Source organism: Eleutherodactylus coqui, chromosome 4 (assembly GCF_035609145.1).
Source record: "Eleutherodactylus coqui strain aEleCoq1 chromosome 4, aEleCoq1.hap1, whole genome shotgun sequence".
In the NCBI taxonomy this organism is placed as follows: domain Eukaryota; kingdom Metazoa; phylum Chordata; class Amphibia; order Anura; family Eleutherodactylidae; genus Eleutherodactylus; species Eleutherodactylus coqui.
The window spans coordinates 197118150-197144701 of record NC_089840.1 but is presented as its reverse complement, the minus strand read 5'-3'; the positions used below and the strand labels follow the sequence as shown (position 1 = coordinate 197144701).

At 41.0% G+C, this 26552-nt stretch overlaps 1 protein-coding gene across 1 annotated transcript in view; it reads left to right on the top strand.

The window, feature by feature from the left end:
• PITX3 (paired like homeodomain 3) overlaps positions 1-26552 on the top strand; it is an 83790-nt gene that overhangs the window by 47038 nt on the left and 10200 nt on the right. Inside the window, exon 2 of the mRNA XM_066598752.1 lies at positions 9806-9934. Coding sequence (XP_066454849.1) covers positions 9826-9934 — 109 coding nt within the window. The 5' untranslated portion in view covers positions 9806-9825. The remainder of the gene's footprint in view (positions 1-9805; positions 9935-26552) is intronic.

Below are 26552 nucleotides of genomic sequence, written 5' to 3'. Positions count from 1 at the left end.
GTCTTATTGCAGTGTGAGGTTCTGATTCACTGACCAAGGTTTCCTCTAGAGCACGTGTCAAACTCAGGACTCCCTGGCCAAATCTGGCCCGCAAAATCATTTTAGATAGCCTGCGATGAGGATCATACGCAGAAAGACCAACTCTCCACTTTGCCACTTTGGCAGAGGGGGCGGCACAGGGAGCGGGTGTCATCAGGAGTTTGAGCTGTGGCGCACATCGATCTGTTCAACAACTCACAGGGGGGACAGCTCTGACCCCCTAGCCACCCTCCAAGGTAGGACACTTTGTACTAAAGAGGTGGAAGGAGAGAAACTCATCATAGAGCTCTATAGCCATGTTAAGGATTAGTTACATTTAGGGCTCATTCACACAGGTGGTTGCAGTTTTGGTCTGTGAAATGCACAGCGTTTTCACAAGCCGAAACTGTGTTCATTTTGACTTTTTTTTTTTAACCTTTCTTTTGCATGCATATTTACTGCATTTTTCATGTGCGCAAAAAAACGGCAGGTAGGTCCCATAAATTTCTCCTGTCTTCATGCAGTGAATACAGATGTATCAAGCTTATTTACGTGATCACATTGATTTAATTGGCAATTTCAGTCTGTAACGCAAACCAAAATAGGATATGCTGCAATTATTTTATGCGCAAAATACAGAGCGCAAATACAACTGTGTGAATGATCCCTCATAAAAGGCCCTTTGAAGGCAACCATAATGCTGATGTGGCCCTTGGTGAAGATGAGTTTTACACCCCTGCTCTGAAAGTACCGAAATCAGCATGTAGGAGAAAAGTTGCTCTGATATATGGCATGTGATAGAACATGTCGCAACCTTTTTAAAATGTGGAGTCTGTGTATTTCCACTAAGATGCGGTGACGCTGTCTTGTATTTCAAGATCCATATGATTCACATCCCAAATAGCTTCTGGTTTGAGTACGCAGAATAGGAAATTTGGTTGAAAATATCTCTATCAGGGCTCAGTCAGACTGGCGTTTTTTCGCGCGATTTGCGCATGCGCATGCGTCCGGCGATTTTATAAAACCATTGCTTTGCAATGGTATCGGACACATGAGCGCTTTTTATGTGCTCGTCCGATAAATTATAGAACAGAAATCGCAGATCGCACCTATCTGCGATTCCTGTTCTCTTCTCTATATGCGCTCAATGGGGCCGGCGGCAGCAGCGCCGACCCCATTGAGAACATATAGTAACAGCTGTGGAAGAGAAGAATGATGTTTGCCCATTGAATTCAATGGAGCCGGCAATACAGCCGGCTTCATTGAAAGCAATGGGCTGCCGGCGATCGCACGATGAATTTTCGGGAAGCGCTTAAAAATATAAGCCCTTCCCGGAAATTCATCCAGAAATGTGTAAAAACAAACAAAAAAAATATACTCACCTTGTCCCGGCAGACGGAGTTCAGCCGCGGCCGGCCGGCAGTTCTCCTGAACTGCTCTGAGTAGTATTCAGCAGCCGGGGATTTAAAATCCCCGCCTGCTGAATGAGCTGCCTCTGATTGGTCACAGCCTCACCAATCAGAAGCAGCTCTCACTCACCCATTCATGAATTCATGAATGGGTAAGTGAGAGCTGCCTCTGATTGGTGAGGCTGTGACCAATCAGAGGCAGCTCATTCAGCAAGCGGGGATTGCTGAATACTACTCAGAGCAGTTCAGGAGAACTGCCGGCCGCGCTGAACTCCGTCTGCCGGGACCAGGAGAGTATATATATTTTTTTTGTTTTTACACATTTCTGGATGAATTTCCGGGAAGGGCTTATATTTTTAAGCCCTTCCCGAAAATTCATCGTGAGATCACCCGCAGCCCATTGCTTTCAATTGGGCCGGCTGTATTGCCAGCTCCATTAAATTCAATGCGCTGGACAGCTCCGGCCCGTTTCTATTGAAACGCGGCTAGGAGCAGTTTTTCCGGGCGATTTTTCGGCCCCGGTCACGCGATTTGCGGATGCGCATCCGTGTGACTAAGGCCTCAGGGCTCCTGCAGATGCTTCTGCGCAATGTGTCTTTTTTGCACACATAGCAGCTCCCTGTAATCACCCATAAATATTCACCATGTGCAGCGTGTCGCCATCCTGTGAGGCTTCTGGTACTTTCTGGGTTTGTGAGAGAGCAGCTGAGGTTGGAGACGTCTTCTGATGACGAGGATGTTCTTTTGCTTTGGTTGCTATCATGCAGATATGGGCGTCACCTGAGCGGAGGATGTTCCTAGAAGGAGGAGTCGGCGGTTCTGGGTTCATCCTCTGCTGTCCCGGGGTGCTGGCCTCCGCTCAACTAAATTGTTGAGCATCTCCACTCAGTTGAGTATCCAAAATGAGACGATTCTAAACAATTTCCAAAATGTCTACCGTGCCTTTCCCGTAATTAGCTGTAAACTTTATAGTGTCCTGACAGGTGGCTGCAAAATTTTGCCGCTATGTTTCTTTGCCTGTTCGTGTGTAGTTCGTGCGCATTTGCGTGTCCCCATACACTCCTATGCGGGCCATTGGTGCGGACAAAAATAGAGCATGTTGCATATTTTTTCGTCCGACGGAAATGCGCATGCAAAAACTAGCAATGTAAGCAAACCAAGTGAAATCAATGGGTTATATTGTCTACAGTTTGCACGAGTGTATTTCCGTATGCAAAAACGTGTGCAAGTACCCTGTGTGAAGGAGCCCTTACACCACTTTAACATCTAAGTCAAAAGCAAAATTTTATTTATAGGACAAGTTTAATGTATTGGTGAAAGAGAACCTGCCCCCTTTGGGCTCACGCGCATAGTAATTGGATGCACAACCCCAGGAGGACATGCCGATCCTCGTTTGAACAAAAAAAATGACGTCCTCATTAGCCCGTTCGCTCTCGTGTAGTCTGTTTAGACAGGCAGATACATCGTTGGCTCATTCATAGGAGAAATCGTTAAGAATCGTTCAGTCTTTCACATTCACTGTATAAGTGAATGACTGAACTAGCGCTATTTAAACCGAACGATTAGTGTACAAACTAACGATGATTTTTATGTTGCATAAAATGAAAGATGAGCAAAAAGTGAGTGGTTATCAGTCGCTGACTTGTGTTTAGACGGAATGATCATTCACTTGTTTGCACGATTTTCTGAACGATAATCGCTCTGTCTAAAAGCACCTTAATTCTCCTACTGGAGTGCCTGATTCATACAAGAGCCAATGGAATTTTTTTTTTATTGGACTTGAATGAAACCCAAGAGACAAAAGCCGCCATAAGCATCTGTAGGTATATATAGGTACAGTAAGGCCCCATATGCTAGTATGGACGCTGTGCTACTACTACTTGGAGGCTGTACAAGGCTTCAGCTCTGCACAATTAGGACGTTACATGAGTAAATACATCTATTAGACTCTCTGTAGGAAATGCATCAGTGATTGACACTGGATCTGTTATATGGCAGCCCAAATCTATGTTCGATTTGCAGACATCAAAGTAATATGCATTAATGGGCCTCTTGGCACATAAGTTAAATGCTTTCATACCATTGACCATGTTGCATTGCTCTTTAGCCCACAACCCTTTTAATAGTGCCGTTTGAGAACATTATAGTATAGCAACCTGAATGTCCTCAAGTGCACCAGTGAAAGTCCTGACCTTTCTTCCATGTGCTGTACAATTTGTGGCATGCTCCAACATCTGAGATCAATAGATAGTATCCAGGCTACTTGGGAGGGCTGAGTGTACCCGAAAACTGGTCGAAAAAAGCTAAACAAAATAGACACAAATTAACTTATTAAGGAAGCTTTGCAATATTTGATGTATGGAAATGCCACATTGCTCCAAGCCCGGGCTCACAGGATCGCAATATGTAGCGTTTTACATGCGCATTGAATGGCGTATCCATGCGTATTTACGCACAGGCATGCATTTTTGCGCAAGCACGGAATGATGTCAGAAGTTGCCCAACCCAATGGAAACACCCTTCTAGCACTCATGATCACACAGGCGCCATATTCTTGTTAGCGCTCTGAAAGCCATGTCTTCACTAGAGGATGACGCTTTATTGGCTTGACAGTTTTTTTCCAATTTTACACAGCCACGGTAGCCCAAAAATGTAGCCATGGTATGCATATAATGTCCTCCAATATCCACAGACAACAATGAGTGGGTGCGGTGCCCCCTACAGGCTCCTGCACTGTCTGCTTACAACTTCCTGGTTTCTTTAACTTTTTTCGCATGTGTCCTAGCAACATGTGTAAAAAACATCCCAAATACTCACCCATAGAGAACAATAGGACTTTTACGTGTGTAATATGCAGAAAAATAGAACATGCTGTGTTTTTTGTTTTACGTGCGTAACATATGTATTAAATATACGCAATTGTGAATGGAACAATGAAAGGCAATGTATTATCGCTGATGCCGTTTCGTGCCTATTATACTCACGTATATTGCATGCATAATACGCAATGAAAATACTGTTGTGTGAGCCCGGCCTAAGATAGAAGAGATGTCCAGGCTAAATAAAAATATTCATTTTTACTTATTTATTCCCCAAAAATGTAGACTAGTAATGCTTTTATTTGTTCAGTGCCAATAAAGTATATATTGTTATATATGTATTCTCTCCCATCATCTATTTATACGCAGGACTGTAGGGGGCGCTCTAGTAACTATGTATAGATATATCAGGGGACAATACAGAGATCTCTCTCATCATCTGTTTACACCCAGGACTGTGACTGTAACAAGGGGGCATCCACTACATCTAGAGGAAAGAAGGTTTCTACACCAACATAGCAGGGGGTTCTATAGTGAGACTGTGGATGTGATGATGGCAAAGGATGTAAGGAATTTTTTTCACTTAAATGAGAAAAATTGGCTTCTATCCCATTGCTTTTTTTTGCCTTCCTCTGGATCAACATGGGGGGGGGGGGGGGGGGTAATAGGCTGAACTGGATGGACATATGTCTTTTTTCAGTCTAACATACTATGTTACTGTGACTTGTTTTGGCCTTTTTTTCATTGACATGGCTGTGTGAACCGGTCTTTTATGGACGAGAAATTATAGTTTTTAGGTGGTGTTTGTGGGTACATATCATCTACTATTTATTTTAAAGTTATAATATATTTATATACTTCTACATAGTAATGCATTGTGCTGTGTCATTTTGACATAGACTACTGTTAAGGCAACACTTAAAGGGTTTATCCAGGCAGCGGCCACCAGGAAACATTGGTGTCGGACCCCTGTGTATTGGCCGGCACCCGTAATTGCAAGCGCAGCTCTCCCTGAAATCAATAGGAGCTGCGCTTGTAATTGCTGCAGCAACTCCCATTGATTTTAATAAGAGCTACGCTTGCAATTACAAGCGCTGGCCACTACACAGGGGTTGGAGCAGTGCTTCCACTGTGATACAGGTGTATCCTGGCTGACACTGCCTGGTTAACCCCTTTAAGGCTGTCATACACATTAGAGTTAAGTTGGCCAAACCTGCGGATAATGGCAGAGCAGAATGAACCACTGATGTGTATGGGGATGGCTCAACTTTCCCACAGCAGATGATGTCGGAAGAAAGAAGGATCAGGGCCATTGAATTTCAATATTTGATCCTTTTGGCCATGCTGAACATTCCTGTATATGGGGGAGTCGGTGGAAACAGCTAACAGTATCCATGAACTTGTATGGCCAGGTTGAAGAACTGTGATTGCCAATATGGGCTAAAACGTGTATGCTTGTGTGTGTCTGTTCATCCGATGGTCATTTGTTCAATGGCTGTTCAACCATCAACCTACTTCTATCTAATGTGTATGGTCACTTCTAGTGTACAAATAACCCCTGGGGTCCTTTTTAGGTCAACAGTACTGACTACACGGGGATTGCCCAGTCCCCATTAGCGTCACCAGGAAACATGATGAAAGGAGGGGAATCCCCTTTGTTCATGTCAATGTCCCTCTTCATTAAAAGGTTAAACTTTCTAATACCGGTCGTTAGGGTAGGGTTTAGTCTGTCGTTACGCAGGTCCATCATGTTGTACTTTATTCTTTATTGTGCGGTAACAATTTAAATGTAAAAAGAATAAAAGCAAGCATTTAAAATACATTTATACAGTATATTGAGGGCTGTGGCCAACAGAAATGCCGGGCACCCAAAGAATCATAGACTACTTTTTATGTAGCAATGTATTGGTGAAAACATAATACTAACTTTGTATCAGACTCATTTTACATGGGCTGAGCAAGTTTATCGGCGCTCATTTAATGCCGTTCACACACGGTAGAAGATTACTGACATGGGGAAGAATGATCATTACTATAATCATATGTCCCCGTATAGCTATCATTGGTTGGCTGCAGATTTCACAGCTTACATGCAGCCAATGAGTGAGCATTTTTATGCTTGCATACAAGAAACAAAAGTTAGTGTTTGCTCGTTGATTGGCTGATCATGTACATATTTATACGGCCCAATGATGAGCAAATGTTTTTGTCTGATCATCAGGCAATGTGAAGGGTCCTTAAGGTAAATGATTGAAGACACATTTGTATAGTGGAGAAGGTTGACTGAGATAATGGGACTTTTTTGTGCTTTAGGTTTTGTATGTTTAAAGGGGTTGTCCCGCGGCAGCAAGTGGGTCTATACACTTCTGTATGGCCATAATAATGCACTTTGTAATATACATTGTGCATTAATTATGAGCCATACAGAAGTTATAAAAAGTTTTATACTTACCTGCTCCGTTGCTGGCGTCCTCGTCTCCATGGTGCCGACTAATTTTCGCCCTCCGATGGCCAAATTAGCCGCGCTTGCGCAGTCCAGGTCTTCTCCTGTTCTCTATGGGGCTCCGTGTAGCTCCGTGTAGCTCCGCCCCGTCACGTGCCGATTCCAGCCAATCAGGAGGCTGGAATCGGCAATGGACCGCACAGAAGAGCTGCGGTCCACGGAGACAGAGGATCCCGGCGGCCATCTTCAGCGGTAAGTATTGAAGTCACCGGAGCGCGGGGATTAAGGTAAGCGCTCCGGTAAGCTTTCTTTACCTCCCTGCATCGGGGTTGTCTTGCGCCGACCGGGGGGGGGGGGTTGAAAAAAAAAAAAACCCGTTTCGGCGCGGGACAACCCCTTTAATTAAAAAAAAAAAAGTGCAAAAGCAAGTATGAAATATTTAGCACTTTTTCTCCATGAAGATAGGGCATTTCCCTGTGTATGAAAAACAAGAAGAAACTTCTAGGCAAGGCCTTGTTATTCCACATAGTAGCTTTGTTGTAGCAAAGGTGGAAAACCTAGATCTTGACAGGAGGGATGGATGAGAAATGAGATCCTAGTGCTTGGGAGAGGTGTTAACTGCCCTTGGATAAAGACATAACTGCATCTTCAGATCTCCATTACGTATTTTGCTCATAATGTTGCTATTTCAGTCTGAATGTCACCTATAAAAGAAGAGGCCTTGCTCTCCCAGGGAGCTCTAAATAGAAGCCTTGCTAGATAATCTTTGATTTATGGTCTAGTGAGGCCTAGGGTTTAGAGTGAGTCTGCAATCTGCCAGGGGGGTTTCCAAGCCAAGAAAGCACACTGGGTTGGCAGTACATTGGGGAATTTATGTGTCTAGTAGCTGAGTGGAATGCGCAATTTAACCCCTTAATAATACTATGATGTAATATAAAGTGTATGTCCTTTATTTGTTTCAGGTGTTAACAAGTTAAATAGTTAGATAATTTGCATAATAACCATTAGGTCCAATTATTTAAGAATGTGCAAATAATTTTAATAGTGCAATACTGAAGCAATAATAATAGAAAGCATTAACATAGGCATAGGTTTCTAAATCTATTTTAAAAGTAACTCAAATTTGTTGACTAAGTGGCTATAGAATGCTTTAAGAAATGTTGGTTGGGGAGGGTATCATCTCTACTTAAGGAGAGCACCTAGAAGGTGTGTGGAGACACCGAGGAGGAGTGAGGAGACTTATTAGGCCGTGCAAGCTCCTATGGGAGACATATGCGAATAAGGAAGATGGAACAATACATCTGTAGCGCCACCTATTGGATGGCAGCATTTCTGCAAATCAATGTCAGACCCTTTATAGAAAACTTTATAACAATGATTGGCAAAAACTCTGAAACAGCTGTCTGTATATGGTTTTCTGGCCTGTGGTCAATTCCCAATCAAAGCAGTGACATTTATTACATTTTAATTTGATGTTTGGGTATTTTATATCTTATCGATCAGAGTTTGTGAGAGACAATAGAGTGATGTGGCAATATAAGAGCTTTAACTTTATTTGGTAGACTATTAACTTTTTACCCGTGGAATCCAAAGCAAGGCAGTGACTGTATGAATCCACTGTTCCAAGTTTGGAACATTGGCAGATAAAAGATTAAGATGATTATATGGCTATTGTTTGTGACTAAGTTATCTTTTTGCTCATTTTATATAGATTGTTATAGCAAGAGTTATTAGCGATTTAGAATGTGAGAACTGTTAAAAAATAAAAGAATTGCGTATTCTTAGCTATTATTTTTAAAATCAAATAATTTGGCCGTCAATACATTTTAATTCGTTATAGTTACGAAGTTGCAGCTAGGCTTTCTTTCACCCAGGGCAAACAAAAAAATTCAAGTCATGGCAGAGTGGTTTGCAGACCCCCACTACTCCCATGGCAGCAGAAACCTTGGGCACAGGCTAGCTAGCCTTCCTTATGCCCCTGCGGTTAAGGTACAAGTAGTGCTTATATGTTGTTTTTATACTATTCATATTGTTATTTATTTAGAATTTGTACACAATGTGTTCCAAAGAGTCAGAAATCACCTTTGAGGGACAGTATATAGTATTTTTAAATGACATTTCATTTGTTACATTGCAGTCTATATAATTGGAGCTGCTCTGTGAACTTGTCTTTAGAGCTGATCTGGCATCCTGGCGATCACAGGATCACTCACATTATCATCAGGACTTAAGGGGATTTTGTCACCTACTTTTAGCCCTATGAGCTAAGTTTATGAGCTGAAAGTAGGTGACCCGCTGAGTCTGTCAATGTACATGTTATACTTACCTTCCTTATCATTTACTAGAAGCCACTGCTCGGTGCATTGAGTGGCGCTGCTCTCATTTTATAATGGGTGGACTACTTAGCAGTGCGGCTCAATGCATTGAGCAGCAGCTTCCAGTGCTGACAATGGGGGAACGACAGGGAAGGTAAGTATAAAGCTTGGTTCACATGGGGCAAGATTGCCACGGAATTTCCGTGTGGAACGTCCCCACCGCAATTCAGCCCATGGCTCCTAATCCCAGGATTAGCCAGCAAAGTGGACGAGATTTTACAAAAATCTCGTCCACATGATGCGGCTAAGCTGCTCAAAAAAGTCAAGCGGCGCAGAATTCAATTCTGCAGCATGTCAATTCTTTTCTCTTTTCCTCAGCGGCCTCTCTCCTCTCTATGGGAGAGAAAGCCGCAGCGGAATGCCAACTGCGAAACCGCCCCAAAGCCTGTGGCTAAAGGCCACAGGTTTTGAAGTTGCACTTTTCCAGCAGAATTCTCACGGTTTTTCGATGCTGCCATTTCACGAGAATTCCACTAAAATTCCGTCCCGTGTGACTCCAGCCTAACACTTACATCCCCAGACTCAGTGGGTCACCTACTTTTAGCCCATAAGCCTAGCCTATAGGTTTAAAGTAGGTGACAGAATTTCTTTAAAGAAGTGTCTCTGCCGCCTCTTCTATTACACACACAGCTTTACAACAATAGTAGTTCTGTTTCAGTGAAGTTGGCTGGTAGAATGTTTACTAGTTTGACCCGCTCATGTATTATCCACTTATTGCAATGATGCTCTGTTTCTTTTCAGTTGTCACTTTGTGGTGCCTCATGGATTTCAACCTTCTAACTGACTCGGAGGCTCGCAGTCCTGCCCTCTCTCTGTCTGATTCCGGAACACCTCAACATGATCACAGCTGCAAGGGGCAGGAGCACAGTGGTAAGTACAGTCCAGCAACGTACTGCTAGAAATCATTAGATATAACCAACTTTTAATTGTAAGAATTCTGAGATTGAGTTTGGATAGTTGGACTGTTCTTGATCAGGACAAGCCCTGTATAGCATTCGTGGTGTAGATTCCATTCTGAAAGGCATTATCATTGACAAATGACTCTAAACCTGAGATCATAGTTTGACTTTTATAAATATTAGATCAATATCAAATTGATCAATCAAGTCGGGAGAGACTGGCAGGGAGCCACCCAGATGACTCTTTCCTCCGTTCCCGGCTGGTTTGCAAGGAGGGAGCCTGTCTGTATTTCATGCTACCATTGTTCAGATGGCATAAATCTCCCGGAAAGCTATATTTAGAAGCTAAGGCACTTTATTCTACGAAGCTCGGTTGGATTTCTGAGACATTGACCCCAGTTTGTGTATTTTGCACATTTGAAATCGGAGAGGGAGGTTGACAACATTTGCTCCTGACTTATCAAAAAATGCACAACTCTTTAAAAAAATCTGGAGCATTTCTAATTGTCCATTTGAATCTTTTTTATGTCTATAAATAAAATAATCATAAAGTTATCCGTGCCAAGACATCAATTACCCTGCTGCTGCTGCAGCTGACTTATAGCTTCTACCTCGCCATTAACATGTGAAAAGCTGATCACAACTTAAAAGAACCTATTAAGAGAGCAATTCGGTGCGCAAATAGGTGAAATAAATGAGTAGTAATCAACACTAACACTGTTAGTCCAAACCTTAGGAGAATGCAATAAATAAATGCCACGTTCATTGTACCTAAGCATCCACTATAATGGAACTACAGTAGCGTAAAAGCATGAAAAAGTGCCCCGAGCTGCTTGCTGGACTTCATTAGGTTCAACGGTTAATTGCACTAATTGGAAGGGTGAAGAGTCTTTCTTGAGGCCCTTATTGCTATACATACTTTGGAGTCGCATGTTGCCTATCCCTGCCTATTTTTTTTCAAACGCGTTGGATTTAGGGTTCAGCGGCTTCTGTATCACAGAAGTTAGATGCCAGCAGCTGGAGCGCCTCTCACAATATTGCTGACTTCTATTAGGCAGTTCAGGCAGACTTTCTATCTATCCTTATAGTGGGAGAATTTTACCCAGTGCTGATGAACTTGCAATTATGAACAGCGCGTCCCGCATGGTTTTCACTTTCTCACTGGTCAGATAATATATATTGATACTATTGTTTTGAATGTCACCTCTCTTGTTTAGCTCTGTTATAATTGCTTTTATTATCATTTTACCAACCCAGGGCACCTTTTTATGCTTTTCTGCCATTGTGGTGTCATTATAATGTATGCTTGAATGTGGCATTTATTATATTCTCCTATGCTTTGGACTAGCAGTGTTACTGTTGATTACTACCTGCTGCTTTCACCTCTTTGCGCACTGAATTGCTGGTGCAGTAGATACTTTTAATGTCTGTTATGAGCTACTTTATATTTAAAGCACTAAGTTGCACTTTTTTTTAATCATTGTCTTTGATAAATGAGTCTAAAAGTACGCTTGGAGCTCAACCATGCTGATTTTTCTTGCCAGTTTTCTTTTTTGGAGCGAGATGAAAAATGTTGCAAGTTTGGAGCTATTTTGACACAATTTTAAATGGGATTTTTAAGCCAAGCAATCTATATCAAAATCAAGCACAAAGTGGATAATAAGTGCAGGCCATTGGAAGATATTCACCAAATACAGAAAAAGACTTTAGAAGAAGGATGATAGCCACTATTGTGAACTACAAAGTCCAGAAGTTATGCTCAGTAGTTAAATTGGGATATTTTATTTTCACAGTCAGGTGCTTCAACACGCTACGATTAACATTAAGAAAAAAAATCGCTGGATCTTTCCAAATTGAATGATAATCATTGAGTGTAACGGCGAACAATGGAGCGATAATTTATTCACTTATCATTCATTTCATGCAAGTATAAGAATCGTCATTGGCTCTTTCGCTAATCAATCAGTTTAAATACTGAACGTTCAGTCCTTCTCAGTCACTAATACAGAGAACTGAACAATCCTGTAAAAAAGACAAAAAAAACCCCCAATTTATCTTTGTGTTTAAACTGACTGCCTGAACGAACGAGCAAACTGTGTTATAGATGGCTTACTTGTTCGGCCGAACAATTTCTCGCTCCGTTTAAAAGCCCCCCTCAGCATTGTGTGCATACCCAGCAGGTGAAGTACGACTTTTCTGTAGCTGAATTACAGCACAGTGCATGTAAGTGGCTGTAACAAACCCCATGTACAGGCTGTGTAAAAAAAACTGATTTAGGCCTCATTCGAAATCGTAATAATCAGGGATTAGCCACAATCGAGTCCCAAAATTAATTAGTGTTATCGTGCATTTACATGGGTGCATTGTGTGAAAAATATGCTGCAGTGCAGAATTCCATTAGTCAGCGGAAATCCTTCTATCAGCCTAAACAGCTTTAATAAAGCCAGCAGCCTTCTTTTCTGAGCGCCGGACACAGGTAAACTACCTCCCCTTCCCCTTTTTTCAGCTCTCATAGGAGTCTATAGGAGCTTCCTGCATTTTTCATCAAAACATAGGTCAAGACCTATCTTTGAACGCTATGAGAAAAATCGTTGGCTGAAAACAGTCGGTGATTTGAAGTTTGTACGGCGCGATTTTGTCACGTGCCCAAAAATCGCCCATGTGAACGAATGTATTAGAATCCAATGCTTCACATGGCCACGATTTTCGGACGACTGTTTATTTCGGCAAAATAGCCGCATTAAAACGCTTGTGAAAATAAGGAGCTTCTTACATGCGCTAATCATCAGCCAAGGCTGCATTTCTTAAATAGTTGTCTTATGAAAATGGAAGAGATCAGTACTTCTGTTCTTTAGCTTTCAATTTGATCCATAGATTCTATTATAAGATCTAGTGTTGTCTACATCAGTGATGTTATTACTGCGCCATCTAGTGGTTTTCTCAGTTAGTTACAATGTTGTAAAAAAAATACTTGATTACAGTGAACCCTTAAGAATTCGGAGGATTTCTGCATTGATTGCTAATATAACATGGTCTGATTGTTATCTAATTCACAATTGTAGATGAACATAATCTAACCAAACTATTAAACACAAACAGTTGTACCGTTCATGTCTTATATTGACCATACTGAGTGAACATCCACAGTGCAGGGAGAAATAGTAAATGAACACTTGAATTCAAATCTTGAAGATCCCCATTTAGCAGCAATCCCCTTCGTCAAATGTTTCATGTTGCTGCAAGTAGGATTTGCACAATATTGAGGAGGAATTTTGGACCCTTCTTCCCTGCATGTGTTTCAGTTCAATATTTCTGAGATGCCTTGCACACTTCCCTCTTCAGGTTGTGCCACAGCATCTTGATATAAGGTCAGTACTCTGACTTGGCCATTTAAAAACAGAAAAAAAATCTTCTTTTTAGGACAGACTCACACGGCCATACGTATAAAATGTAATTGCATATGGGCGGTGTAGATTACGTGCCCATAGAGAACAATGGTCGCTCTTACACATAATATTATTGCGCTATAAGCCCTAAGGGCGCTTTCACATGACAGTTTTTGTGTTCAGTTTTTTCCATTATACTTTCTCCTGGTTTTCAAAAACTGTCATGTGAAAACCCTTAGGGATGAGGTTTGGGTGCTGGTGTACAGTGCCCTGTTTCCTCCAAACATAATGTTGTGCATTTGTGCTAAAAAGTTCCACTTTTGTCCAATCTACCCATAAAACATTTTGTGAGAACCATCTTGGAACTTCCAGGTAGTCTCACGAAACCTTGAGACAGACTGCAATGCTTATTTTGCAAAGCAGTTATTTCCTTTGTGATGCTCTTCCATGAACACAATCCTTGTGTTTATCTCATAGTGGACAGGTCGATACATGAAGATAGGTTTTTATAGGTTCATAGAATCTTTTCTAGGTCTTTTGATGTTATCCTCAGGTTCTTTCTCACCTCCATCAGTATCGCCTACTCGTAGGGAAAGTAATAAAAGTTCCGATTTTTCTCCAATTGTAGATAATTTGTCTAGCTGTAAATTGATTTACACTCAGGTCTTTAACAAAGCTTTAGCAGCCTTTGCAACTTCATGCATCTCTGTAATTTGTCATCTGAGAGTTGTTAGCATGGAGGCATGAATCACACTGACAAATCATTGGTGAGAAGAGCAGGTTTGTCAGTAACCAGGCTTTATGTACTTTTATTTAATGAACAACGCATTTGTGAACACCACAATTCCAATCCCATCTTTTTAATTGATACATTAGCTATTGAAAAAGTAATTAATACAGAGGATGACTTGTTTTGTTGTACTGTAGATGTTTACTCAATATGTTCAATAAAATATATGAAAGGTACAACCGTTTGTGTCTTATTGGTTACATTATGTTTGTCTATAATTGTGGCTTGGGTAACTATCAGACCACATTTTAATAGTAATCAGTGCAGACATTCAGGCTATTGCAAAGGGTTTACTTACTTTTTCTTGCAACTTGAAGATAAATAAATGTATAGTTAGAAAGGTTTTAAAGCAGTTTTCCACTACTGTACTCTAATTCTGAGTTGATAGATGGAAGTCCCCTGTTTAGAATCCTCATCTATTGGTACAGAATCTCTCTCCCTGCCCAACCTAGCCATTCCATTCATTTGAATGAGATCTGTAGTTTCCCCAGTGGTAGCTCTGCAGGGAATTTGAACACTTATGGTCTGTTTAAATGAGCCAATATCTTGTTCGAATTAGCGAATGATGTCAGAGTTCGCTCTTGGGCAGATACATCGTTGGCCCATTTAAATGATAAATTATTCACATTCGCTATGTGAAACACTGGACAATTAGTGTTTAAACTGCCCGCAAAGTGATCGAGCCAGTGCTGATTTTTTATGCCAGCTGAAACTGAACTGCAAATGAGAAGTGCATGATTCTTGTTCGTCATTCAGTTGTTGGCTCGCGTTTAAACTAAATGATTATTGTTCACTTTCACTCATTTGAACGATTTTGTGAACAATAATCGTTCCATCTAAACACAGCATTACATATGTACACATTAGAACCCAATTTGTTTTTATCTTTAATCAATATATTTTTTGTAAATGACTACCTTTTGTAATTGGTTTTCATTAAAAATTTCTGATGGTTTGGTTTCTGTGCTTGTATTGCTTTGAGGACTAAATTTAAATTTCATCAGTGAGAGTAAATTGATGGGCTGTTTTTCAGCCCCTGATATAGCCTGCTCCCCTGTCATGAGGGTGGGAGGGGGCACATTACGCCCTGAGGAATTTCTGGAAGATGACCACTCAGGGGCTTTCTGCAGTAATAGGAAAAAGGCAGCAGATAGTCTGGGGGGAGAGCTCATTAATGCTGAATTTCTTGGACAATCACTCATTTGTAAGGGCATGTAAGTCTTCCACGCAGGGGAGTGCAGTCTATGGAAAGTTTATATGTCATTGTTTATTACAGTCACTCAAAGTCTTAAGAGAATAAAAAACCTGTGATATGTCTGCATCAAGAACACTACAATTACAGATAGCTGAATGATAGTGTTGAGAGATGCTGATTATCTCACCCGGCCCCCATGTCCTAGCATGCTGCACCTTGTAGTACTATTGTTTTGTTATGCTCAGATCTGTTCTCCAACCAGATCACCTGCCCGCCCCCCCCCACTCACCTGCCCATAGCAGATTTAGGCTGCTCTCACACAGGCAGCTGTAAAAAGGTCACGTTTTTAAGTGCAGCGTTTTACCGCGGTTTCAAACTGAGTTTTCAAATGTTTTGGGCGTTTTTAAATGCTCCCCATCATTGCAATGGGTGTGAGCTGCGTTAGAAATCACTGAAAGACACTAAAATAAAGCAGACAGCTTTAGAAAATCATAGTGTTAGAAATGCCACACTCAAATGCTCATCTGAGAAACCCCATTGAAATCAATGGAGCTGTTTTGCAGCACTTAACATTTAAAAAAACGCTAGTGTGAAAGCGGCCATATTATCGCCACGGGGAACGCAATTCAAACTCGCCTGTGGACAGGCAGCCTTAGGCTCTGTTTTCATCTATACTGTGCCTATCTGTTCCACCACCAATCTATTCCACACTAGTAAATAGTAAATGAGATAGCTGTATAGTATTGTGTGGGCATGGCTACTGATCTTCCAAAAGAGGGGAGGAGGGGCTGAGCTTGAGCTCCTTCATGAGATAGACCATTGAAAACATGAATGTTAGAAAGCCTACAAATCAAGTATGAGGCTTTCTAAATGCACAAGAAGGAAAGCTCAATGCAAAAACACACATAAGTGTATAATTTTTTTAAATGCAGGGACTTAGTAAGATATGTGTGTATTAATAATTTATGCACAAAAGTTTCTATAGCCTTTAAAGTAGTTATGATTTCCATTATGTATCATAGGCCATGGGTGTTTTAGTTAAGTGACACAGTACCAAACAAAAGCAGATAATTAAAATAATCCTTTTTAGGCACTGCCAGGGATCAGGTAAAGTAAATAAGGGTGATGGAATAAAACACCCACCAGGTGTGTGGCACCCGTTCGTGCCACACTAGATCTAATCAGACAATGAATCCAACCACGAAAGTTGTTCCACCAGAAGAATACACCTCCTCCAACCGGGGATCAGCAGCTTTTATTCATGACTTCAACACAATAGTATGAAATGCATAGATATAAAAGAGAAAAACAGGCACAGCGCTCAGGGGCGGAAATCAGAAGTGATACAGTTGGTCAGGAAAGGTTGGTAATTCACTGATAAACATGTGTATTTACTTAGAGGGAGGAGGTAGAGAAAAACTTCTCACACCCCTGCACCGCCAGGACATAAAAGATGGCTCTGATGCTGTAATAGAATCTTCAAACTTCAAAATCCATGTACCAGGACTTTATTGGTCTTTTAACGTGTTTTGAGGAAAAAATAAAACTGATCCCTTTCCTCAGGAACATATATATTAAAATTACACAGTGAAAATGACTGAACAATTTACATCCATTTATACGTAAATTTTTAATTTAAGATGCCATATTACTCCACAAGCTCAGTCACATGACAGGAAATCAACCTGATCACGTGCCTAAGTAGGGGACAGGGCAGGAAGTTCCATGTGTTTTACCCTGGAACACAAGAAAAGTTCTCTCAGGCAAAACAATAAATCTAAACATCAAAGTCTACCGCCATCTAGTGGACCATCAGAAAATGACTAGTCCCATGGAATACTTTATAAAAAAAATAGCGATTGCTGTTCAATGTATAAACAGACTATAAGCAAAGTTTAAAGCTGAATCAATAAAACATAAAACCTTATAAAATATACAAAATAATGATTGGTGGACTAAAAATTTTTACCCACCCGAAGACTCCTTTTGAGCAATTGTGTCCGGCAGAGGGCCCAGTAGTGAATCGTGGATCTCCTTTTTGAGGGTCTTTCACCTTCCCCTCTTTCATGAGTTGGAATTGCTGGTCCCTACCAGGGGCTTACATCGGCCTCATAGTACTATATTTACCAACTGACCAGCTCCACTGCCTAGAGTTTGGTATGACTGTATGGTTCATTGTATTATGCATCACATCAGCAATGTGAACTATTCATAACCATTTTTGTTTTGGTTTGGTTTAATAATATTTCTTCATGACTAACAGTGATAACCTCAATGTTTTGAAAAAATAAAGAATTTACAAAAAAAAAACTAACCCAGATTTTCCAAGACCTCATAAAGGCAGCAGGAGCCAAAGACTGAAAATGAAAGATACAAAAGAGTTGTTTTATAAGGCCCTCTCACAATTTCCAGTGGGATATACTACCTGACTACTTGGGTCCTCCCATGTATTAATATGAAATGGTGAGAAACTCGTTGCATGGAGCCATCGTAGATATTAAATCGATGTTTGTTATGATGTTCCTAAAGGTTCCGGATGGTCTAGCCAATATATTGTAAACCACACTGGCACTGTAGCAAATATATATATGACAGGTCATGTGAGCCTTAATCATCTCCTCAACTGGAGAGTTAATAGTGACATTTTTAACATTTATCGCCTATAGACAAGCAACTTTGAAATCTTAGTGGTGGACCAACAGTTGGTGTATTTGAGACCATTTACAGTTTGTTTTTAGGATACAAGGGGGTTAATTCATTCTTAAGAGTGGAGGCTTTTTCATAGGTTAGTTTTCCCCAAAATTGGGTCTTTTAGTAGTATAGGTCAGTGTTTCTTTGGAACTTGTTTATTATCATTACGATGAACATTAAATTTTGTGGGAAATGCTGTGGAGAAATCCTCCTTCTGATGCGGATCTGTATTAGTCTTAGACTGGAGCCAGTCATCCCGTGTTTCCCTCTTTATTTGGGCCAGGGAATGTGAAATAAGTTTTCTAGGGTAGCCTTTCCAATGAAAATGTTCACTTACCGTGAGGAGTTGGCTGTCCAAACACTGTTCTAAGGAGCAATTTCTATACATTCTTTTTAGCTGACCATACAGGATGTTCTTCTTCCAACTTCTGTCATGGCAACCTTTAGGATTAAGATAACTGTCAGTAGCCACTTTCTTGAAATGAGTCTTGTGCTTGACCACACAGTCTTCTGCACCGTCTGTCTCATGTACAAAGTGCAGAAGTATGCCCCAGCCTGACCGCTCGTCTCCAGACCTGAACTCGAAGCATCATACACGCGTCAGGCTGGGACACACTTCTGCACAGATGTTGCAGAAGACAGTGTGGTCAAGAGCATAGTATGAATAATACTATCCTCAACAAATTAATGTAGAATCAAAAAGATCACTGTTTAGGGGTCTATGTGTGCCATGAAATTTATACCACAATGATTTTCATTCAAACTTTCAATCAGAGACACAAATTCTCCTTTTGGTCCACTCCAAATAAATAACATATGATATCATCAATATACCTCTTGTAAAACCTAATTTTGTTATGCGATAGTAATGCCATCTTCTCTTCAAAACTTCCCATGAAGAGATTAGCAAATGAAGTCACAAATTCCACCCCCATGTGTACCCCATATTTCTCATTATAGACAAGTAATTATGGGTTAGGAACATTAGTGAAGTTTGAGAGCCATGTTTTGGTATAAAATGCTTCAAATTCACAAACCTATTGAACAAATTCATATTATTAGTGGAACAAAATGACAAACCTTTTCCAATACCTCTATTTCTTTGAAATTAAGAGTGTATTTAGGAATATTGAAAATTCTTTTAGATTGTAGATATTCGAAAGCTGTATGGGCTGGTTCAATTGCCTGGTCATTTTTAATTTTATTTGGTGCTCTTTTTTGTGCCTATCCTATTACAAACTCATATGAAGTGTCTTTTCTTTTTCTTCGAGGGTCCATAGTGATTTTTCTTTATCTCACCACTGGTGCCCTTGGCAGTACTGTAAATTCAGGGACTGGCAAACGGAATAACAGGGAGGTCAGCATTTAAATGCTACTCAGAATCAGTCTGGGTGAACGTTATAGAGGTATATTGGGGGACAGCTGTGAGAGTGGAGGGCCTTCTGATAGATTCTAAGGAATGGCTAAAAAAGTATCCTGTTCCGAAAGGGAGCTATCAGACAGTAGATCTCCTTCTGAAACATTAGGTGGTACATTATAGGTATGGAGGGTGCTTGTGTCCCACCATTGGGACATGATAAAGGAGTAAAAAGTTAGATTAATGTGTCAGAGCTATTAAAATTGAATATATTTGATGATAGAGAAGGTCGACCTGTTGTGGATAGATCTATCTTATTGGATAAAGGTACAGTATTATCACATTGAGGGGCGGCAGAACCTGCGCTAACAATAGATACCAACGATTCAGTATGGAAAACATCCTCCATGGTTGATCCATCAGTCTGATTATTGTTCGAACCTTGAAAGGGAGTAATCTATATCTTACCTAGATTAGGATTTCTGTTAGTATTGCATTGAAATTGACTATAATAAAAAGTCTTGGTCCTTAATGGCCCCCAGAAAGAAAAGTTCCAGTCGGGGGGCCTCCAACAGTCTACCTGGTGAGAAATCTGCTTTTCCAGCTATTCTTAGAGAATGTGATCTCCCTTACTCCCAAAACCTGCCCACATTATTGTCATAGTCCCCAATATCTCTTTACAATGTGTTGTGCTTTCTATACACTTACTTGGTACCAAATGTCTTTTCTTTTGTATTAAATGATCAAAATGTTATTTGCATAACTGTTGTATATGTTCACACCTAAAAACTATATTGTTACTCTGCTGTGTATAGAGCCAGCAGAGCAATATAATTCATATAAAATAGTATAATATATAAGATGGTTAATATTATGCATTTAGTAATTACATCATTGGAAGTCCATTATCATCCATTATGTGGAGGAAAACAGATTTACAAATGACTCCATGAAGAATTGGTACAACTGACTTATTGTTTTGAATAGAATAGTCTAAACCTGGTATAAACTAACAATAAACTTTTTAGCATTATCTCAACAGTACTAATTAGGCACATAAAATCCATAGCATTAAATTAGGATATCATGAGTTGTCAGGGGCATACCTGTACAATTCCTAATCTACCAGGTAGTCTATTCACACGTCGTATGTAGTTTATAGTCTTGGTTATTATTAGCTGTACCGGAAATTATTAGCTGTCTATTAAAGCTACAACATTTAAACCATTAGTGTGTTAACCTGTTTTGTTCCGCCCTGCTCTTGGAGACACCAGCTTCTATGTCCCTAATTCCACACACACCCTATAGCCTTACTCAGGCTCTGATATTATGCTTTTATATTTGGCATTGTAAAGCACCGCTGGGCAGGGCCTCAATTATGTGCGTGAATCAGTTCCATCACCTGCAGTTCAGTTTTTCATTAATTATGTACTTCTTTGTAATGAATCTATTATTGTCTACAAAATGAATATTATTACCATATTAGAATGAAGTGGAAAAAATAGTAGATTTGCCAAATATATATATACAGGGGGTGGACAAGAATATGGAAACACCAAAGCTGTAGTCTGCTTCTTTTTCATCACCACCCTACGCAATGATCGTCTGTCTCTGTCAGTCAATACGCATTTGCGTCCACGCTGGTGTTTGTCTGATGCAGTTTTTCCAGCGTGGTCATAATCTTGGATACTGTACCTCATGGTACAGCAAAAACTTTTTCTACCTTTGTTACAGAGGAGCCCACCATGCGAGCCCCAACAATTTGACCGCGTTGGAATTCTGCCATGCCTTGAAGACAAATGATGTTTTCCATGTGTTTGCGCTGTTATGCAGATCATTAGTTCACACAATTACAACATCGCCTACTAACTCGGCTGTAGCACACATGTATGGATCCCGGGCCATTAGGAGGGATCCACGTAGGATTTTAGCACTGACTTCCCCTTTTGATCTAGTTAAAATTTAATGGTAGTACTAGGAAATATATATTTATAACCCTATGTAACTTGAGGCATGCATTTCGTATGGTGTTTCCATATTTTTGTCCACCCCCTGTGTGTGTATGTGTGTATGTGTGTATGTCACACACGGCCCATCAGCTGCCCCTACCAAAGGGGTGACTCAGATGGCTCGAATCTTATTATTAGTTGTATAGTAGTGTTAGTAAAGGGATTGTCTGAAATAAATTTTCATTTTATTAAAAGGTCCCCCATAGCATGTCCCCCTGGGTGCCTGCATGTCCTGCCTCAACAGCTCCTCAACCCTGCAGTCTGTGTTTTGCTGCAGCAGCCTGTAACATCCCATAAATAAGTTGCTGCAGCCTGTATGCCACATAGGGGACCCGGAAATGCAGGTATGGGACATGCAGGGAACCGGGAGAGATGAGTATAAGCTGGTTTATTATTTTCTCCCCTGGCCAAGAGCGGAAATCAACTGCGATTTTCCCCTCGTGGGGGAGAATCGCAGCATGTTCTATTCTTTGCATAAAATCACGCGGACGGCTCCCTTTGCAATCAATGGAAGCCATCCGTCCCACGATATTCCGTGCAGTGGGCACTGTGGAAGTATCGTAGGAATCTGTGGCACAGCCCAGCACTGGCATGTCATGCGCTGCACTGCGCATGTGCGCCAGCTCACCGGGCAAGATACTCGGGGCAGATCCAATGAGGTGAGTATTGGGTCTCTGGGGGGCGCTGGGTCTGATTCCGCTGCAATTTTTAAAAAGGTGTGCATGTGTTTTTATGATGCTTTTTTGCTGCAATTCAGAAACACACAAAAAGCAGAGTGTGAATGCAGCTGAAAAGTCTTTTTATTAGCATGAGTAGGAAGACTGGGTACACAACGGGTGGAATTGCCACATAATTTCCGTGCAGACTTTCTGAACGAAAATTTCGCAAGCAATTTTTATCCTGGAATAAAGCAGCAAAGTGGACGAGATTTGCAAAAATTCAAAGCCGTGACATGTCAATTTTATCACCGTTTCCACTGTGGCCATCTATCCTTTATATGGGGAGAGATGGCCGCAGCAGAATGTAGGCAGTGAGGCCGCTTCAAAACCCACGCCGAACGGTTTGAAGCTGCATTTCTGCTGTGGAAATCTTGCGGTATTTTCATGCGGTCCCATTGAGGTTATTCTGCGAGTTTTTCGTGGGATTTACACCCCGTAGGACCACAGCCCAATGGTTGCATCTTTTTTTTTGCTAGAGTAAGCCAGAATCCTTCTGCACACTGAGGGGTAAGCACCCCGGAACAGCTGTCTGTGCATAGAGTCTGGCTTTGCTTTCTATTCCCGGTCATTGTTACAAGGTTTGTATAAAGAGTCTGACATTGACTTGAAGGAATACTGTCTTCCAATAGGTGGCGCTGTGGAAGTATTGTTCCATCTCTTTCATTTGCTATCTTGAGAATCACATGGGTAGAGTTACTGGATAACCTAAGATATATGGAAAAGCTTCGATGCTAGGATCAAGATGAGGATCTCCTTGTGGTCGATCTGGACAGACTTTAGAGGCTTGCCCAATCCATAAAGGGATAGTGTTGGGTGGGCTGCTTCTGACGGGTACACCATATTAACTTCTCTCATTCTTCCCCCTTTTGTCCTCCTTCCTTCTCTATTTTCATACTCACTATTATTTTCTCTTTGGTTTCTACTAAGAGTTTATTAAACAACTATCAGGTGTTGTCTCCTATATTAGCAACTAGAGATGAGCGAGCATACTCACTAAGGACAATGACTCGATCAAGCATTGTCCTTAGCAAGCACCTGCCCGCTCAGAAAAAGAAAAGGTTTGGGTGACAGGTGAGTTGCGGCAGTGAGCAGGGGGGAGCGGGGGGGGGGGGATAGAGAGAGATCTCCTCTCTGTTCCTTCCAGCTCTCCCTTGCCACTCCCTGTCCGCCGCCGGCAGCCAAACCTTTTCTTCCGAGCAGGCAGGTACTCGCTAAGGGCAATGCTCGATCGAGTAATTGCCCTTAGCGAGTATGCTCGCTCATCTCTATTAGCAACCAATATGACGATTTATGTCTTACTTAATATTCTCATTCTACTGTTACCATATATCCCATTCGAAATAGGTAAAATTGAGATAATTTCCAAAAGAGTCGACACAGGTTTTGTTTTGTTTCATGGTTTTGTTACACTTTAATATAAAAGAAAAGCCGTTATTGTACTAAAATAGAAGAGACAATGCGAAAAGTTATGACAGATGGGTATTGTGTCTCATTGTGAAAAAATTGTTGAACTTGGCCTTCAATAAAAACCTTTTAAACATAAAAAGTGCAACAAAATCCACACCAATTGACCAAATTTGCATCTGCGCTGCGTTCTGCGGACAAAAGGCAAATCTAACTAGTTTTCAGAAATGTGGTAATGGGCTTATAAACCTCTGTATAATGTGTAATGGTAGTCATGCCCATTGTTACCCAGTAGAGATGAGCGAGCATACTCGCTAAGGGCAATTACTCGAGCGAGCGTTGCCCTTAGCGAGTACCTGCCCGCTCGGAAGAAAAGATTCGGGTGCCGGCGGGGAGTGGCAGGGGAGAGCGGGGGGGAAACGGAGGGGAGATCTCTCTCCCTCTCTTCCTCCCGCTCCCTCCTGCTCACTCCCACAATTCACCGCTCCCCTACGCCGGCAGTCGAATCTTTTCTTCCGAGCGGGCAGGTACTCGCTAAGGGCAATGCTCGCTTGAGTAATTGCCCTTAGCGAGTATGCTCGCTCATCTCTATTACCCAGCTATTTGCGAAGTTTTAAAAAAAAGGCAAAACAACTGTGGGCTGTGGCTTTACTGGTCATTTTTTAAAGGGAAGTGACATTTGAGTCAATAAATTAAAGCTTAATAAGTTGCTTTGTTATTGGCAGAGAAGAAGAAATCAGATCAAACTTTGTGCCTTCAGTAAGATTGCTGCATTACTATATCCCCTGGTGGTGAATCAAATGCAATACAAAACCTCGAGCTTCAAACCAGACGCTGCCCCATGTCCTGTATCATTACGTGACAGTTATCTGAAACTTGATTATCGCCCCTCAGCGCCAGCTTATTTTCTACTGTTTTCTTTTCCAAGCAGCTTAATTGTGTTAGTTTATAATCTCCCATAAGATAAAAATAACCTTTATTTCTGCACGCGTGTTCCTCTTTAAGAGAAGCCAAATGCTAATAACACCGCAGTGACTATATATCAGAGCCAGATGCACTAGCCAAATAGTTTTATTATATCCCTAGTACTTAAAGAGGATAATTGACCCAAATAATTTCCATAGCATTTTTTTTTTTAAAAGGTCATCCAATGAATGATTAATGATACGGAGAAGTATTTTGTACTAAGTATTTTACACTATTGTATGTTCTGTCATTTCTAGTGGTGGACCCATAGTAGAATCTGTGTTATCAAACGGAACTCATGAATTACGAGAGAGTATGATTATTTTTATGTAACCATGAATAACGCTGTGTAGCTTTACGATCTAAGGCCTCTTTCACATGAGTGATACGTATTCATGCTGGCTACATTGAGGCTGAAAATTGCACGAATAATGAATAGCCGCGATCAAGTCCCGATCAAAATTAGCGTTTTCATATCCATTTACACAGGCGGTTCCTGCTTGGACATCACTCGGTTGACAGAAATCCTCGGAATGACTTGTAATGGTTAAATAGAGGTTGCTGTCTTCGTTTCCCAGCGTTGGATAAACTCCCTCCCCCTCCTTTTATGTTCAGCTCCCATAAGAGTCTATGGGAGCCTCCAGCGTATCTCGGCAAAAGATAGGGCAAGACCTATCTTTAGACGCAGCATATAAAATCGGTGACCGAAAACGATGTTGCATTTTTGCCAGCACAATTAGTTTATGCAGCTAAAAATCACTCATCTGAATGAATACATTGTGATTTTTGTCCGATTTTTGGACACAGCTACATAGCTGCATATATACGGTCGTAAGGGCTAGTTCACATATCTGTGCTTTCGGCTATCTGAGGCTTGACTGGGACAGCACAAGAACCCATAATAGTCACTGTTCTAATCCGCGCATCATTTTTTCACATGGATACGTGGATTTTGTTAGAGAAATGCAAAATTTTGATCCAATTCGTAGAAGAAACCCGTCCATTCAAGATAATGAGATGCAAAAAAACGGACATTCATGGACGCCGTCTGTGTGCTCTCCATTTTTCATAGATCCGTTACTAAGAGATGTACCAAAAAATGTATTGGGGTCTCATTTCCCTTTCTTTTGCGGACATGAAAAATGGATTACTTAAGTAAAAAATAAGGAGACACGCTGACCCCATATGGAACTGCACTTGGTTAAAAAAAACACGGATTAGTCTTTATATGCCTGTATGATTTCAGGCTAAAGCTGGTTCCGCACACAACATTTTAAGGAAAAATACAGTGATATTTGTGCTTTTTTTTGCAACTTTTTTGTGTTGGCAGGGACAGATAAATTAAATGTGCTACTGCATACATGCCCTATAAACTCATGTTAATCATGACGAAATCTAATGTTGTTTTTAAAGTCTCTCGGATCACAATTCATGTCCATTCTGCAGATAAACCTCTTGACCATGTCTATGCATAGAGTTGTTACTAAATGAATTGGCTGGTTAAAGCAGATCAGTCATTAGACTATACTGCCCTATGGAAGGACAGCATAGCACAGGAACAAAAAATGGCACAAAAAATATTGTCCAATTTGGCTAATTAGAGAATACAATGTATAGATGTAATTGATGAGGATTGTGTCCCTCCACCTCCTCCTCGCACCCTCTCACAGTAATTGATGGGTGAGTCGCTTCTGTGTTTCTGCAAAGACTTATCAGCACTCAAGGAGAAGAAATAAAATGTAACATTCATTATCAGTTAGGCCTTAGTCAGACGGGCGTTTTTTTGCGCGATTTGAGCATGCGCATAGGTCCGGCGATTTTTTAAAACCATTGCTTTGCAATGGTATCGGACACATGAGCGCTTTTTATGCGCTCGTCCGATAAATTATAGAACAGAAATCGCAGATCGCACCTATCTGCGATCTGCGATTCCTGTTCTCTTCTCTATATGCGCTCAATGGGGCCGGCGGCAGCAGCGCCGACCCCATTGAGAACATATAGAAGACAAATCATTCTTCTCTGCCACAGCTGTAACAGAGAAGAACGATGTTTGCCCATTGAATTCAATGGAG